General features: G+C 49.0%; 1 protein-coding gene across 1 annotated transcript; it reads left to right on the forward strand.

The window, feature by feature from the left end:
* Window positions 1-843: 843 nt before the first annotated feature.
* On the forward strand, window positions 844-12786 carry PPA1 (inorganic pyrophosphatase 1). Its single transcript, XM_074544377.1, has 11 exons — window positions 844-1002; window positions 1135-1199; window positions 4464-4517; window positions 5509-5628; window positions 7276-7362; window positions 7711-7837; window positions 8703-8830; window positions 10217-10302; window positions 10507-10576; window positions 11634-11673; window positions 12457-12786. The coding sequence occupies exons 1-11, from the start codon at window positions 870-872 to the stop codon at window positions 12486-12488; spliced, it is 942 nt and encodes a 313-aa protein (XP_074400478.1). The 5' UTR covers window positions 844-869; the 3' UTR covers window positions 12489-12786.
* The last annotated feature ends 546 nt before the right edge of the window (window positions 12787-13332 follow it).

The following is a 13332-nucleotide window of genomic DNA, read 5'->3' on the forward strand; positions in this document are numbered from 1 at the left end:
GACCATTCCCAACCAGGAATGACCATTCCCAGCCAGGAAGAACCATTCAAAGCCAGGCAGGGCCATTCTAAGCTGGGAAGAACCATTCCCAACCAGGACTGACCATTCCCAGGTGGGAATAACCATTCCCAACCAGGAATAACCTGTCCCAACCAGGAAGAACCATTCCCAGCCAGGCAGGGCCATTCCCAACCAGGAATGACCATTCCCAGCCAGGAAGAACTATTCAAAGCCAGGCGGGGCCATTCTAAGCCGGGAAGAACCATTCCCAACCAGGACTGACCATTCCCAGGTAGGAATAACCATTCCTAAACCAGGAATAACCATTCCTAAACCAGGAATAACCACTTCAAACCGGGAATTACCATTCCCAAATAGGACAAACCATTCCCAGCCGGGCCGGACCATTCTAAGCCGGGAAGAACCATTCCAAGCCAGGAAGAACCATTCCAAGCCGGGAAGAACCATTCCCAACCAGGACCGACCATTCCCAACCAGGATTGACCATTCCCAGCTGGGAATAACCATTCCCAAACCAGGAATAACCATTCCCAGCCGGGAAGAACCATTCCCAACCAGGACCGACCATTCCTATTCGGGCAGGGCCATTCCCAACCAGGGTGGATCATTCCCAGCCGGGAAGAACCATTCCAAACCGGGAATTACCATTCCCGACCAGGACCGACCACTCCTATTCGGGCCGGGCCATTCCCAACCAGGGCGGACCATTCCCAGCCAGGAATAACCATTCCCAGCCGGGAAGAACCATTCCAAACCGGGAATTACCATTCCCAACCGGGACCGACCATTCCCACTCCCTGCGGCGCCGCGTGGCGCGGGGCGGGGCGGGCCGGCTGCGCGGGCGGCGCATGCGCACTGTGCCCCCGCCACACACCCCCCTCCCGGCGGCGGCGGCGAGCGCGGGCGCGTGCGCGGCGATGTCGGGGTACGGCGTGGAGGAGCGCGCCGGGCCCCACAGCCCCGAGTACCGGCTCTTCTTCAGTGAGTGCCGCCCTCGCCGCTCCCCGCTGCTCCCCACCGCCCCCAGGGCCCCTCACACCCCGCCGGAGCCCGCCTGAGCCCGCCCAGGTGTGCCCGCGGTGTGTGACTGGACTCCCTCCCCTTGCCTTGCAGAGGATGGCGCCGGGCGCTACATCTCCCCCTTCCACGATATCCCCATGTACGCGGACGCCGGGAAGGTAAGAGCGGGTCCGGAGACACGCAGGGCGTCGGGGAGTCCTGAAACAACGGGGAGATGCGGGGTCCAGGAACATCCGAGGGATCGGGGGGTCTGGGAACACGCAGAGGATCAGGAGATCTGGGAACATCCCAGGGTCCAGGGAATCTGGGAACACACAGGGGACCAGGGGATCTGGGAACACACAGGGGATCAGGAGTCCTGAAACATCCAAGGGATCAGGGGATCTGGGAACATGCAGGGGATCAGGGGTCCTGGAACATCCAAGGGACATGGGGATCTAGAAACATGCAGGGGATCTGGGAATATTCAGGAGACCAGGGGTCCTGAAACATCCAAGGGACCAGGGGATCTGAGAGCATACAGGGGATCTGGGGATCTGGGAACACAGAGGGAATCAGGGATCCTGAACCATCCAGGAGATCAGGGGGTCCTGGAATATCCAAGGGATCAGGGGATCTGAGAACATCCCATGGTCAACGGGATCTGGGAACCTCCTGGGGACCAGGGGATCTGGGAACATCCCAGAGTCCAGGGAATCTAGGAACACACAGGGCACCAGGGGATCTAGGAACACACAGGGAACCAGGGGATCTAGGAACACACAGGAGTTCAGGGGATCTGGGAACAGACAGGAGTTCAGGGGATCTGGGAACACAGAGGGGTCCAGGGGTCCTGAAACATCCAGGAGACCAGGGAATCTGGGAACATCCAGGAGCTCAGGGGTCCTGAAACATCCAAGGGACATGGGGATCTGGGAACATCCAGGGGATCTGGAAACACACAGGGATCAGGGGTTTTGAAACATCCAGGGACTTGGGAGGTCCTGCAGCCTGAGACCCCTGGGGCAGGCTCACCCTACAAGGAATGGGTTTCTCTCCATCCTGGCCTCGGGTGGAGCAATCCAGGAGAAGAGAATGGATGATCTCATTCCCATTTCCTGCGTCAGAGATGTGAGTGGCTGGCTTGAGCTCACCGATGCAGGCATTTTGGGTTAGCTAAGCAGAAAATGCTTTTTTTGCAATGCCTACCCCCATTCCTATGGGTGCTGCATGGTATTTCAAGCTTGGGGTTTGGCTGCAGTAAAATCCAGCAAAGAACTGAGGGTGAAGATGAGCAGGTTAAATTCCTGCTGGAGCATCTCCTGGGAGCTCTTGCCTGGCAGAACCTGCCCCTTGCAGTGCTGCAGGGCTTTCACATCCTTCTAGCAGCCAGTGGTTAGGGAAATCAGGCTGTTCTGAGTAAAAAATGCCCCAGCTTCAGGAAATCAAAATGGTTGTGTTTCAGTTTTCATTTAATGTATTTTCAGTGGTGCCTCAGGCTCTCTGTTTCCTTTACTGATGTAGCTTGTTCCTTTCTCTGGCTATAAATCTATGCAGCTTGGGAAATGCAGTGGAGCAGCTACTACTTGTTGGAGAGAGCTGAAATTCAGAGGTGGGGAGTGGTTCTGGAAAGGAAAAAGGGAAAAAATCTGAGAGATGAACCTCAAGAAAGCAGCTGATTGAGCTGCTGGGGTGAAGGTGATGGAGCTGCCTGAGGCGCTTTGGGAAGTCTGTAGTGGCTTTTGCCTTCACAGAGGAGAAAAATGGATTGTGGTCATCCAGGACTCAGTAGGGAAGGAATTCCTAGTGCAGGTAACCCAGACAAGGAAAATCCAGATAATGCCACACCTTGCAGGTGCCTGCAGAACAGAGGAGGAAAGAGCAGGGGAATGAGTACAGAGGTGAGGGGGAGTTCCTTGACCTGGTAGTGCTTCACAGGGGAAGCTGGTGTGCCCTCAGGCATGCAGTGCTGCTGCCAGCACCTCTGTGCCAAGTCATTCAGAGAAAAAAGTCCCAATAGCTGAAGGTCGCAGTCCCTGCAGTTACACAATAGTGCTGCTCCCTCCCACGGGGCTCTCTCTGTGGCTGGAGTGCCTCAGCACTGAGTTTTACCCATCACTTAGCAGGTGGGCTGCCAGCCACAGTGCAGAGCAAAAGGTTGTCCCACTCTGTCTGGGCTCCTTGATCTTTATCCTCAGACTCCTAAGACGCTGAGAGGATTGCAGGGTGTTTTTTTCAGCTCAGGCTGGGTTGTGCTGACCTTACCCAGACCTGTGTCATTGCAAAGGGATGACCTTGAGCTGCTCTCTGTCTTTGACCAAGCTGGACCATGGAGGAGCTTCAGTCCTTACAAAGATGCAGCCCCAAGTCATCTTTCCCTGCCTGCAAAGCCATAAGCTCCCAGCCCAGCCTGTTCCAGTGGTCTCATTCATTCCCTGGAGTTAGGAATAAACCCAGTTGTGGGCCTTTCTGCAAAATGCAAGTGAGCAGTGACCCCCTGCAATTAAGGGGCTGTGATAAAGCTCTGCTGGGGAAGGGTGTGGGCAAAGGCAGTGATGTAACAGCGCTTGTTGCACAATATCAATCCAATTATGGGGCAATACAGGTTCCAGGGACTTTGCCATGCTAATACTGCTTAAGGTGGAGATTAGAAACCTTGCCCAGGCCAGGGAGCAAGGTTTGACTTTTTGTTAAAAAGCCATAATCTCTTCAAACAGCAGATGTGAAGGTTCAGGTGTGGAAAAGCCTGTTTTCCTGGAGAGGAGGCTGACATTGAACTCTCATCCCAGCTGGATAAACAGGAGATGTTTTCAGGTGTCACCTGTAAATGTGATACAGTGAGATGTGGTTCTGCACTTCTCTCCCATGTTTTCATCCTCACTCCATGCCACTAGCAAGGTCTGCTGTTACAGGAGTGTCAGCCTGGAGAAAGGGCATTCTTCCCTACATTATAGCTGGAATATTTGGGAGTGATGGTCTCACTCATTCAGGGCTGTCATGGATACCCACACTATTAAAAAGATGGCTTGTCCTGTTGGTCTTGTCTTTTCTGGATGGCCAGAGTGGCTCTTTGTATTTAATAAATATGGCCCAAACCCCATTTTGTTATGTCCAGGGTAGTTTGTGTGCAGCTGTTTGCCATTGATTTAACCTGTTCCTGTAGCCTAGGAATGGGATGGGGATGTTTGTAGGTGGCAACTGATGGAGAACATGTGGGAACCTCCATCTGGCCTTTGGGATTTTCTGTGGGATTCAGCTTGGAGTGATGGCAGGTGACTGACTGGGCTACAGGACTTTTATCAAAAGTCTCAAAATTAGGACTGAAAAAAAAAAAGCAGAAAACAACCATGGTTTCAGGTGAGCTGGCTGGTTTTTCTGCTCACTGTATGTGTTCCCTAGTTTAAAAGATTCCTTCCCACTCACTGCTCTTCTGCTTCCTTCAGAATGTGTTCAACATGGTTGTGGAGGTGCCTCGATGGACAAATGCTAAAATGGAGGTAATTTACAGCTCCATCCCAATCCTTGGCTTTGCCAGTCCCTCCTCAGATCCACCTCCAGAATCAGAGTGCTTTCTAACTTCTCCTCTCAGCCCGTGCTTGGTGCTGGAGGTCTGGTGTGGAGGCTGAGGTTGCAGATGTTGGAATGCCATGGGGTTCTCCCTTCTGATTAAAGCAATGTTTTATGGCTCTAAGCCCCATGGGGTTCCAAGGCTTGTAAGTCTGCTGGAAACCCTATCCCAAGGGATGGCATTGCAACAGGAGGTGTCCAATGTCTGCTGCTGGCATCAGCATCATCTCCTGGTCTCTTGGCTTGTCAATTCCATTAAAAAATAATTACTTTATTATTCATAAAGGGTAAAGCATAGGGATTTATTTATAGCTATATCAATATAATATAATGTAGTAATAATTATAGTAATATAAATAATACAATAGTATATTATAATAATTTATATCATTATTATGAATATAATATAATATAATATAACATAATATACATATTATATATTTTAATATTATATATATTATAATATATAAATATATTATATATTGTTATATTGTATATAACATAATATACATATTATATTATATATATTATTATATTATATTTTATTATCTAAATATATACTATTATATATCGTGTATAATAGTATATAATTATATAATAGTGTATAATACTATATAATTACATAAACTTATATATATATTATATTATAATAATTAAATATATGCTATACTATGCTATAATATGATATAATAGTATGGTAGAGTATATTATAATAATTAAAAATATAACATAACATAATGTAATATAATGTAATACAGTATAGTAATGCAGTATAGTAATACAGTATTATATTAAATTATATTACATTACATTATATTATATTATATTAATTTATATTATATCATATCATATTAATTTATATTATAATGATTATATATTTATAAATTTTTTTTATTTATTTATTCGTAACTCTTCTTTCAGATTTCCACCAAGGAACCCTTGAACCCAATTAAGCAAGATGTGAAGAAGGGGAAGCTGCGCTTCGTAGCGAACGTGTTTCCCCACAAGGGCTACATCTGGAATTATGGTGCCATCCCACAGGTGCTGTGGTTTATCCCAGTGGCTCATCCCTCCTGGTGGGGAGGAGGGAGGGTTTCTGTGCCTGTATTAATGAGCAAAAAGGTCAGGAGAGAGTCTGGTCTGGAGCGTGGTGTTTGCAGCTGGATGTGTTGTCCTGCTGAGGGAGAGAACCTGTCAGGAAGGAAAACAGGGGTATTTTTAAGCAGAAATTCCAGGTTTTAGGCTTCTGTCTGATGTTAAAAACAAGCTCCCTGAGGATGAGCTGCTGCTGCTCACCCCCAGCTGCTGGAGCTCGGCTGGGCAGGAGCAGGCAGCTCCTTCTGTGGCTGGAGGGAGCTGTCATGGTGCATGTGGCCATGCAGTGCCTTCAGTTCCTGCCTGGCAGAGCACGAGGCTTTATCCTGAGGCTGCAGGATTGAGGCTGAATCCTTATGGGAAACTCTTCTTGCCAACGCCCAGCACTGCACAGATGTGCTTTCCAGAAACAGCTGGCAGGGTGGCACGACGATAGTGACATCTGCACACGTGCTCCTAAATGGCTGGGGGCTGCCAGATAAAGAGGGACTTCAAACCAGGCTGTTTGCCTGTGATGTTCTCTGAGGCTGGGGTTTCCTGCAGAGAAATTAGCTGTGAGTGTCAGATCACAGGCAAACACTCTGAGTTTGGTGTTTGTGCTCCTGACAGCAGCACATGTCGAGTCCTTTCCCCACGTGGCTTTACAGGTTGAGTTGTTTCCTGCTTGAATGGGTTCTGGTGCCTGTTTCTTTGTGTCTTTTGAAGCCTGTCATGTATTTGTGGATCAAAGGTGTTTATGCATCAAGAGCTTAACGCTTCCTGCTAGAGAAGTGTGACTGTGTTTGTGGCCCCACAGTACCACCCAGGTGTCAGAACATCTCCCTGAACACTTCCTGAACATCACAAGGTCCTGACTATACTGGGCTTGTCCTGGTATACAGAAGTTTGGGAAGAACATGCCTTTTTATATCTCAGCCTCCTTAGGGAGTACTTCCTTATGATGGAAGTGGGCATGGAGTGCTTTTCACTCCTGATCAGGAGCATGTTTCAAACAGCTCTTGTTCTTGGAGTCAATTAATTGGCCTCTGGAGTCGTGTCCTTCAATGTGCATTCACCACTGTGGGTGAGATGCACTGGGGAGCACAGTGGGACTTCACATTCTTATCACTTCTCCAGGGTTAACAGTGTCTTTAATTGTTTAATTAAAGGGAAACAATACACCCTGCCTGTCTTCCACCTCTGCTGGGCTGCTATCTGGAGTTCAGGAAACTTCTGCTAAGGAATGAATAGGGAGAGGAACAGGCAGGAAGCCAAATCAACAATTGCCCTTTATAGATGTGAACTTCACCTTTATGCAGCTGTGGGACAGAGGAGGAAGTCTGGAAAGTTGTTGGAAGGGGGTTTGTGGGTAGGAAGGGGCTGCTTACCTTGTGGAAGATGAGAGCTTTTAACTCGAATTCCAACTTCCCAGGCCCAAGGGAAGCAGCAGCCCAAATACCTGACCTGGCAGCAGGTGTGAAGTGGGCCATGCTCTGTTTATTCCAGGCAGCTGCATGCCCAAAATAAACCTGCTTTTTACTATCTCTTTAAATCTCTGTGTTCTTATTCTTATGTGTGGTTGATTTTGGTGTTGGTTTGGGGTTTGTTTTTCAGACTTGGGAAGACCCAAGTCACAAGGATGAAAATACTGGTTGCTGTGGAGATAACGATCCCATTGATGTGTGCGAGATTGGAAGCAAGGTAACACATCCTCAACAACTCCTGAAACGTGTAATTAATGTCTGCAAAGCCAATTATCCAGGGCCATTATTCATTTCCTACCTCCCCTCCCTTAACAATGTGCTGTTTCCCTCGGCTGCCTCTGGAGATTGCTGCTGAGATGAGGCAGGGCTGCTGAGCTGCTGACAGCCAGAGCTCATTTCATGGTGGCTGCCTGCTGCTGAGCCCCTGCACAGCCTCCTGCCCTGCTCTCCCTGCGTGCAGCAGGGCCTTTGTCCCTGTCCTGCTCTCCCTGGGTGCAGCAGGGCCTTTGTCCCTGTCCTGCTCTCCCTGGGTGCAGGATGGACAGCAGGGCCTTTGTCCTGGCAGGTGTGCTCCAGGGGAGAAGTGATCCAAGTGAAGGTGCTGGGCACGCTGGCCCTGATCGATGAAGGAGAGACAGACTGGAAGGTCATTGCTATCAACGTTGAGGACCCCGAGGCAGCCAGCTACAATGGTGAGTTCTGGGGGTGTTCCAGTGCTTCTCTTCCTCCCCTGGGAGCCTGCAGGAGCTGGGGACAGGGTTTGCTCCTTCTGTGCCCTGCTGGCAATCAGGTGTGATGCTGGAAGGACCATCCTGGAGTGTGACGGTGTTCACAGGGGTCTTATGTTGAAGGAAGAGATGAGGATCTGACTCCATGTTTCAGAAGGCTTGATTTATTATTTTATGATATATATTACATTAAAACTATACTAAAAGAATAGAAGAAAAGGTTTCATCTCAGAAGGATGGCTAAGCTAAGAATAGAAAAAGAAAGAATGATAACAAAGGTTTGTGGCTCAGAGAGTCCGAGCCAGCTGACTGTGATTGGCCATTAATAATAAACAACCACATGAGACCAATCCCAGATCCACCTGTTGCATTCCACAGCTGCAGATAATCATTGTTTACATTTTGTTCCTGAGACTTCTCAGATTCTCAGGAGGAAAAAATCCTAAGGAAAGGATTTTTCATAAAAAGATGCCTGCGACACTGGAGCAAAATATTTCACTGCTGTTTGTCTTATGTGGCCAATCCTCTGCACAGCCTGGTATTCCAGCACAGGGCAAGGGAAGGGATTGTCCCCCAAGCCCCTAATCCAGGCTGTTTAAATGTGTCCAGGCTCCTGGGGACACGGGATGCACACCCTGGGGATGATACACTCATTTCCCTGAGGAGATACTCACTGGGACCTCAGGGAACCCGTCTGAAATATGGCTAAGGCTGCCTGGGGACGGGCTGAAAGAGGCACAGCCCAGAACAACTCAGCAGAGCCACTTAAATTCTGTAATTCACTGCATGCTGTGACTGTTCCTGGCTAACAAACCCCGTCCCCTGCCAGACATCGAGGATGTCAGAAGGATGAAGCCTGGATACTTAGAAGCTACCGTGGACTGGTTCAGAAGATACAAAGTACCTGATGGAAAGCCAGAAAACCAGTTTGCCTTTAATGGGGAATTCAAAGGCAAGGTAGGATCACCTTCCTGTGCACAGAGTCCCAAAGCTGAGCTCAGGCTGGGTGGGGACACGAGTGAGGTGCTGAGAGAATGGATTTTAATGGAGTGCTGAGAGTTGATTTTCAGTTCATCCTGCTGGTTTTTTTCCAGCCTAATGAGTGCAGGAATACCAGAAAAAAATGCCTTGGTTTATCACCGTGGTGTTGTTGAATATTTTTTTCATGTGGGATCACTTCAGGGCTGGGAGCCTTGGTGTCAGGACCAGGTGGAAAACACCAGGTTTGTTTGCTCCAGCTCTGTAGCAAAGGCAGCTTGGCATCACCCTTTGCCTCCCTTACCCATTGGCTTTGTTCCACTGCAACCTGGTGCAAGTTAAAGTTAACTGAGGAGTTAAAACACTTTCTTCCTTCAGGCATGAAGTGTTCCCTCACACCCTGTGAGTAAGGCTCTGCCTTGGCAGCGCTCTGCCTCTTCTCTGGGTTGGATCAGATAAGTTACTGCTCCTGAGCAGGTGAAATCCTGTTCTGGTGTCCTCACTCCTGCCCTTCCTGGAGTGCCAGGAGGGGTTTAGTGAGGTGACTCAACTCCCAGGGCTCCAGAGGTGCTGCAGAGGAGGGGAGCTCTTCCCAAAGCCCTCTGGAACAGAAAATGGAAGCCGTGAAGGACTTGTCCCCTTTGGCTGTAGCACAGCACTAGGCTGGTCAGGCTGGAACATCTTGCTGCCCCTCAGGATGGGTAAAACTCATCAAGGAAACTGGAAAATCAGGATAAAGAACCTCAGACATGCTCTGCAGTGTTTTATTTGGCTCTCTTTGGTATCAAACCAGGATATTTAGTGCTGGTGTTCACACCAACAATGAACTTGTGTGTTCCCTTCTCCAGCTGACAGGTTAATGCTTGAGCGTATATTGCTCCTTTTTAAGGGAAGAGCTTGATCTGCCTGGAAACAAATGGAGTTTTAAGTAGTTGCAAAGCCAGCTCAGCTGCATGTCTCTTCCTGCTGCTCTGAATTGTTTGCTGGAGTGCAGGGAGCTCCTGGCCAGGCCTGGATCAGCAGCTGCTGGAGACAAAGCCAGTGGGAGGAGCAGCAGGGTGGAGGTGCTTCTAGAATGGAGCACTGGCCCCAGACTCTGTTCAGTTTCTTTTGGCCCCAAGTTCACTCTGTGACCTTGGCAGATCCTCCCATCTTGAAAGCAAAACAATTCTGCTGCACAGTCCTGGTTGTTTCAGCTGTTGTGTGCTGGGAGTTTCTGCTCTTCCTGAGCAGCACTGGAGGGGAAGAGGTTTCTTCCAGCCCCTTCCAGAGCTGCCTAAAATCAGCTCCTTGTGAGTGAGGGTCTGGAGAAGGTGGTCTGGTGCTTCCATATGACATGATGTTTGTTCTCATCTCCAACTTCAGGATTTTGCCCTGGATGTCATCAAAGGCACCCACGAACACTGGAAAGCTTTAATAACAAAGAAAACTGATGGAGGGGAGATCAACTGGTAGGTCAATGCTTGTGTGCCCCTTCCTCTTCCCTGAGCTAAAACCCCTGGAACATCCCTTCCTGATGGGGTGCCATGTTTTCTGTGAGCTGCTGGCTGCCTTCCCCCTCCACCTGGCAGCTGAGACCCTTCATATTCCATTATTTCCTGCTCCTGGGGGGAGGCTGGGCTTGCACCTTCTCACAAGCACCCAATGTCTTCCAGCACCAACCTGACAGTGTCTGAGAGCCCCTTCTGCTGTAGTCAAGACTGTGCAAAAGCTACTGTGGATGCAGTGAGTACCAGTTTGAGTGGCCAAATCCTGGTGTTATTATCAGGGAAAACGGTGCAATTTGTGTGGTGAGCTGTCCTGTCTGTGTGGATGGCATGCTCAGAGTGTTTTGTGTGGCTGAACACCTGCTTCTGGTTAAACAGGATGGATGTGGAGCCAACCAGACATTCCCCCAGAGGCTTCTCCCTGCCCTTAGTCACCCAAGAGATGGAATCCCAAATGGAGTTTGCATGGAGGGCTAAACTTCTGAGCTGTAGCTTGGCTGTCAGCTGTTCTGAGAGGGTTTTCATGTTTGGGCTTCCAAGAGCTTCACAGTGCAGGTCTCCCTCTGAGAAAAGAGAGTCCAATTCCCCAGGGATTTTGCAGCTTCACGATGAAGAGCTTGACATTCCTGGTGTAGTTCTCCTGTCCAGGCTCAGGAATTAATTGTCTCCCTGGGCTTGAAGAGTACTGCTGTTGGCAACCTGAAAGGGCTTAGAGGGAGGGGACAGGAAAATCAAAATGCAAATCTTGGATCCCTTCCATAACTGGAAACCTGAGTCTCTCTGTAGCCTTGGAAAGACCTTTAAAGCAATTGTGTATTTTTCTTAAGTGCTGCTATCCCAATTAGGGGTCTCAGTGAGGTTTTTGAAAGCCCTCATGGAGGTTGTGTCACCAGACAGGGATTTTCTCTGTCTTGGGTTGTTGAATACCAGGGAAAGCTCTTCAGAGGAGTTTTCAGAAAGCCTCTGGAAACTCCTCTGAAGAGCCTTTGTGCCTCTATTTCCCCATATTTTTTAAACCAATGTTGCAGGTTAAAATAAAGCAGCTGCCTGCACCTGTGTAGGGTCTGGAGTGGGAACTGCTTGTGCTGGGAGTGGCCCTGGAGCAGAGCCCCTGGGGCATCCCTGGAATGGGGAGGCTCCAGGAATGACAGGACACTGCATGGGAGCTCAGTTGTTCCCCCACAGCTGCCACAGGGCTCAGAGGGTGCTCAGGAAAGATTTGTGCAGCCCTAAATGCTGTGTGGAGAGTGAAGGACACCTCTGGTCTCTGATGATAAACACCCTTCTTGTTTCAGACGCCGCCGTGTAAAGCTGCCAGCCCCGTCCCACCTGAAGGTGAGCCCAAAACCCCCCTGAGACCCCAGCATGGAGCAGGGGCTTCCTTAGGGAAGCTGTCCTTGGGAAAATGAGGGTCTGAACTAAACCTGGATGGTGCTGCAGCCAGGAAAACGAGGGGCTGAGCTAAACCTGGATGGTGCTGGAGCCAGGAAAACGAGGGTCTGAACTAAACCTGGATGGTGCTGGAGCCAGGAAAACGAGGGGCTGAACTAAACCTGGATGGTGCTGCAGCCAGGAAAACGAGGGGCTGAGCTAAACCTGGATGGTGCTGGAGCCAGGAAAACGAGGGGCTGAACTAAACCTGGATGGTGCTGCAGCCAGGAAAACGAGGGGCTGAGCTAAACCTGGATAGTGCTGCAGCTGAGGGTGGTGTTGGGAGCAGAAAGAGGAGCTGGGCTGACTCTTCCAATCCCTTCATGGGGAATAAACCTGCGGAGGTTTATTATTTTATTAAAAATGTGTGTCTCCCATGTGGGCATGGGAGTTGGAGGCTTTGCCTCCTTGACTCAGCTGAGCCAGAGGGAAGCCTGGCTTGCTGTCCTTGCCTGCACCAAGTCATGGATGCTCCTGATGGCAGCCTGAGCAAGGCTGACTGCCCTGGGAAAACAAATCCACACAAACAGGGTTGTGCCAGAACCTGTTTGCTGTGCTGAGGAGCTGCTGCCAGGAGCAGGGGAAGGCCCTGAGCTGGAGGTGACACACACAGACACTGCCACGTAACTGCTTAATAACTGGGTGGCCCACAGGGACTAACCCCCTCCTTTTCTCTGCCCCACACAGTTGACAAATGGTTCTACTACCAGAAGAACTAAGTCCTGAGGATGGTGGTGAGACAGCTGTGTCCTTCCCACCGAGGAGCTGCCTCACGCAGGAATAGACCAGAAAAATAGCTTCAGTGTCAGCAAGAAGACCTTGCCTGTAACTTTGCTGATTAGAATTCCATACCTCGCAGTGACGTGTCTGCTGAGGCCTGGTGGAGGCTGGAAGAAATAATTTATGAAATCCAAACACCCTCTTTGTGCACAGTCATGTGGTGTGCTCTAAGTCGTGACAGGAGATCCCTCACCTGGGGTGTGTATGGATCTAGAAATAAAAAACTACTGGAACCCAGTGCTGTGGGGCTACCTCTCTGTGAAAAACACCAATCACTTGGTTTTAAAATTTTACAAGTTTAATAGTAATGAAATGGTTATAAAAATAGTAATATAATTAGAGTAATAATAATTTGGACAATTTGGATTAGGACAATATAAGACAATAAAAACAAAGAGTTACAGACAGTCCGGGTGCCTCTGGGCAAAATAAGCCCCAAAAAGGCCCCACATTAACAGAGGATTAACCCTTAAAAGCAACAGCCCGTTGCATATTCATACACCTCATCCATGATGCATAAATTCCATTCAAACACAGGATTCTGTCTGGGCAGTATCAGCTCCTGCCTCTGAATCTTGACAGTGTCTTCAGGGCTGAGCCAGGCAGGAAGAGCTTCAATAATGGAGCAATAAATTCTCTTTCTCTGAAAGATTCAGGTGTCCTGTGGCTGCTATCTCAGTGCAAGCCCTTTAAAAAAAGTATCTTACATAGCATACTTTCTATTTTAACATTATGTTATAACCTAAAACTAGATTTAACACACTACTTAAGAAAATTAATACA

Source organism: Zonotrichia albicollis, chromosome 7, assembly GCF_047830755.1.
Source record: "Zonotrichia albicollis isolate bZonAlb1 chromosome 7, bZonAlb1.hap1, whole genome shotgun sequence".
Taxonomy (NCBI): Eukaryota; Metazoa; Chordata; class Aves; order Passeriformes; family Passerellidae; genus Zonotrichia; species Zonotrichia albicollis.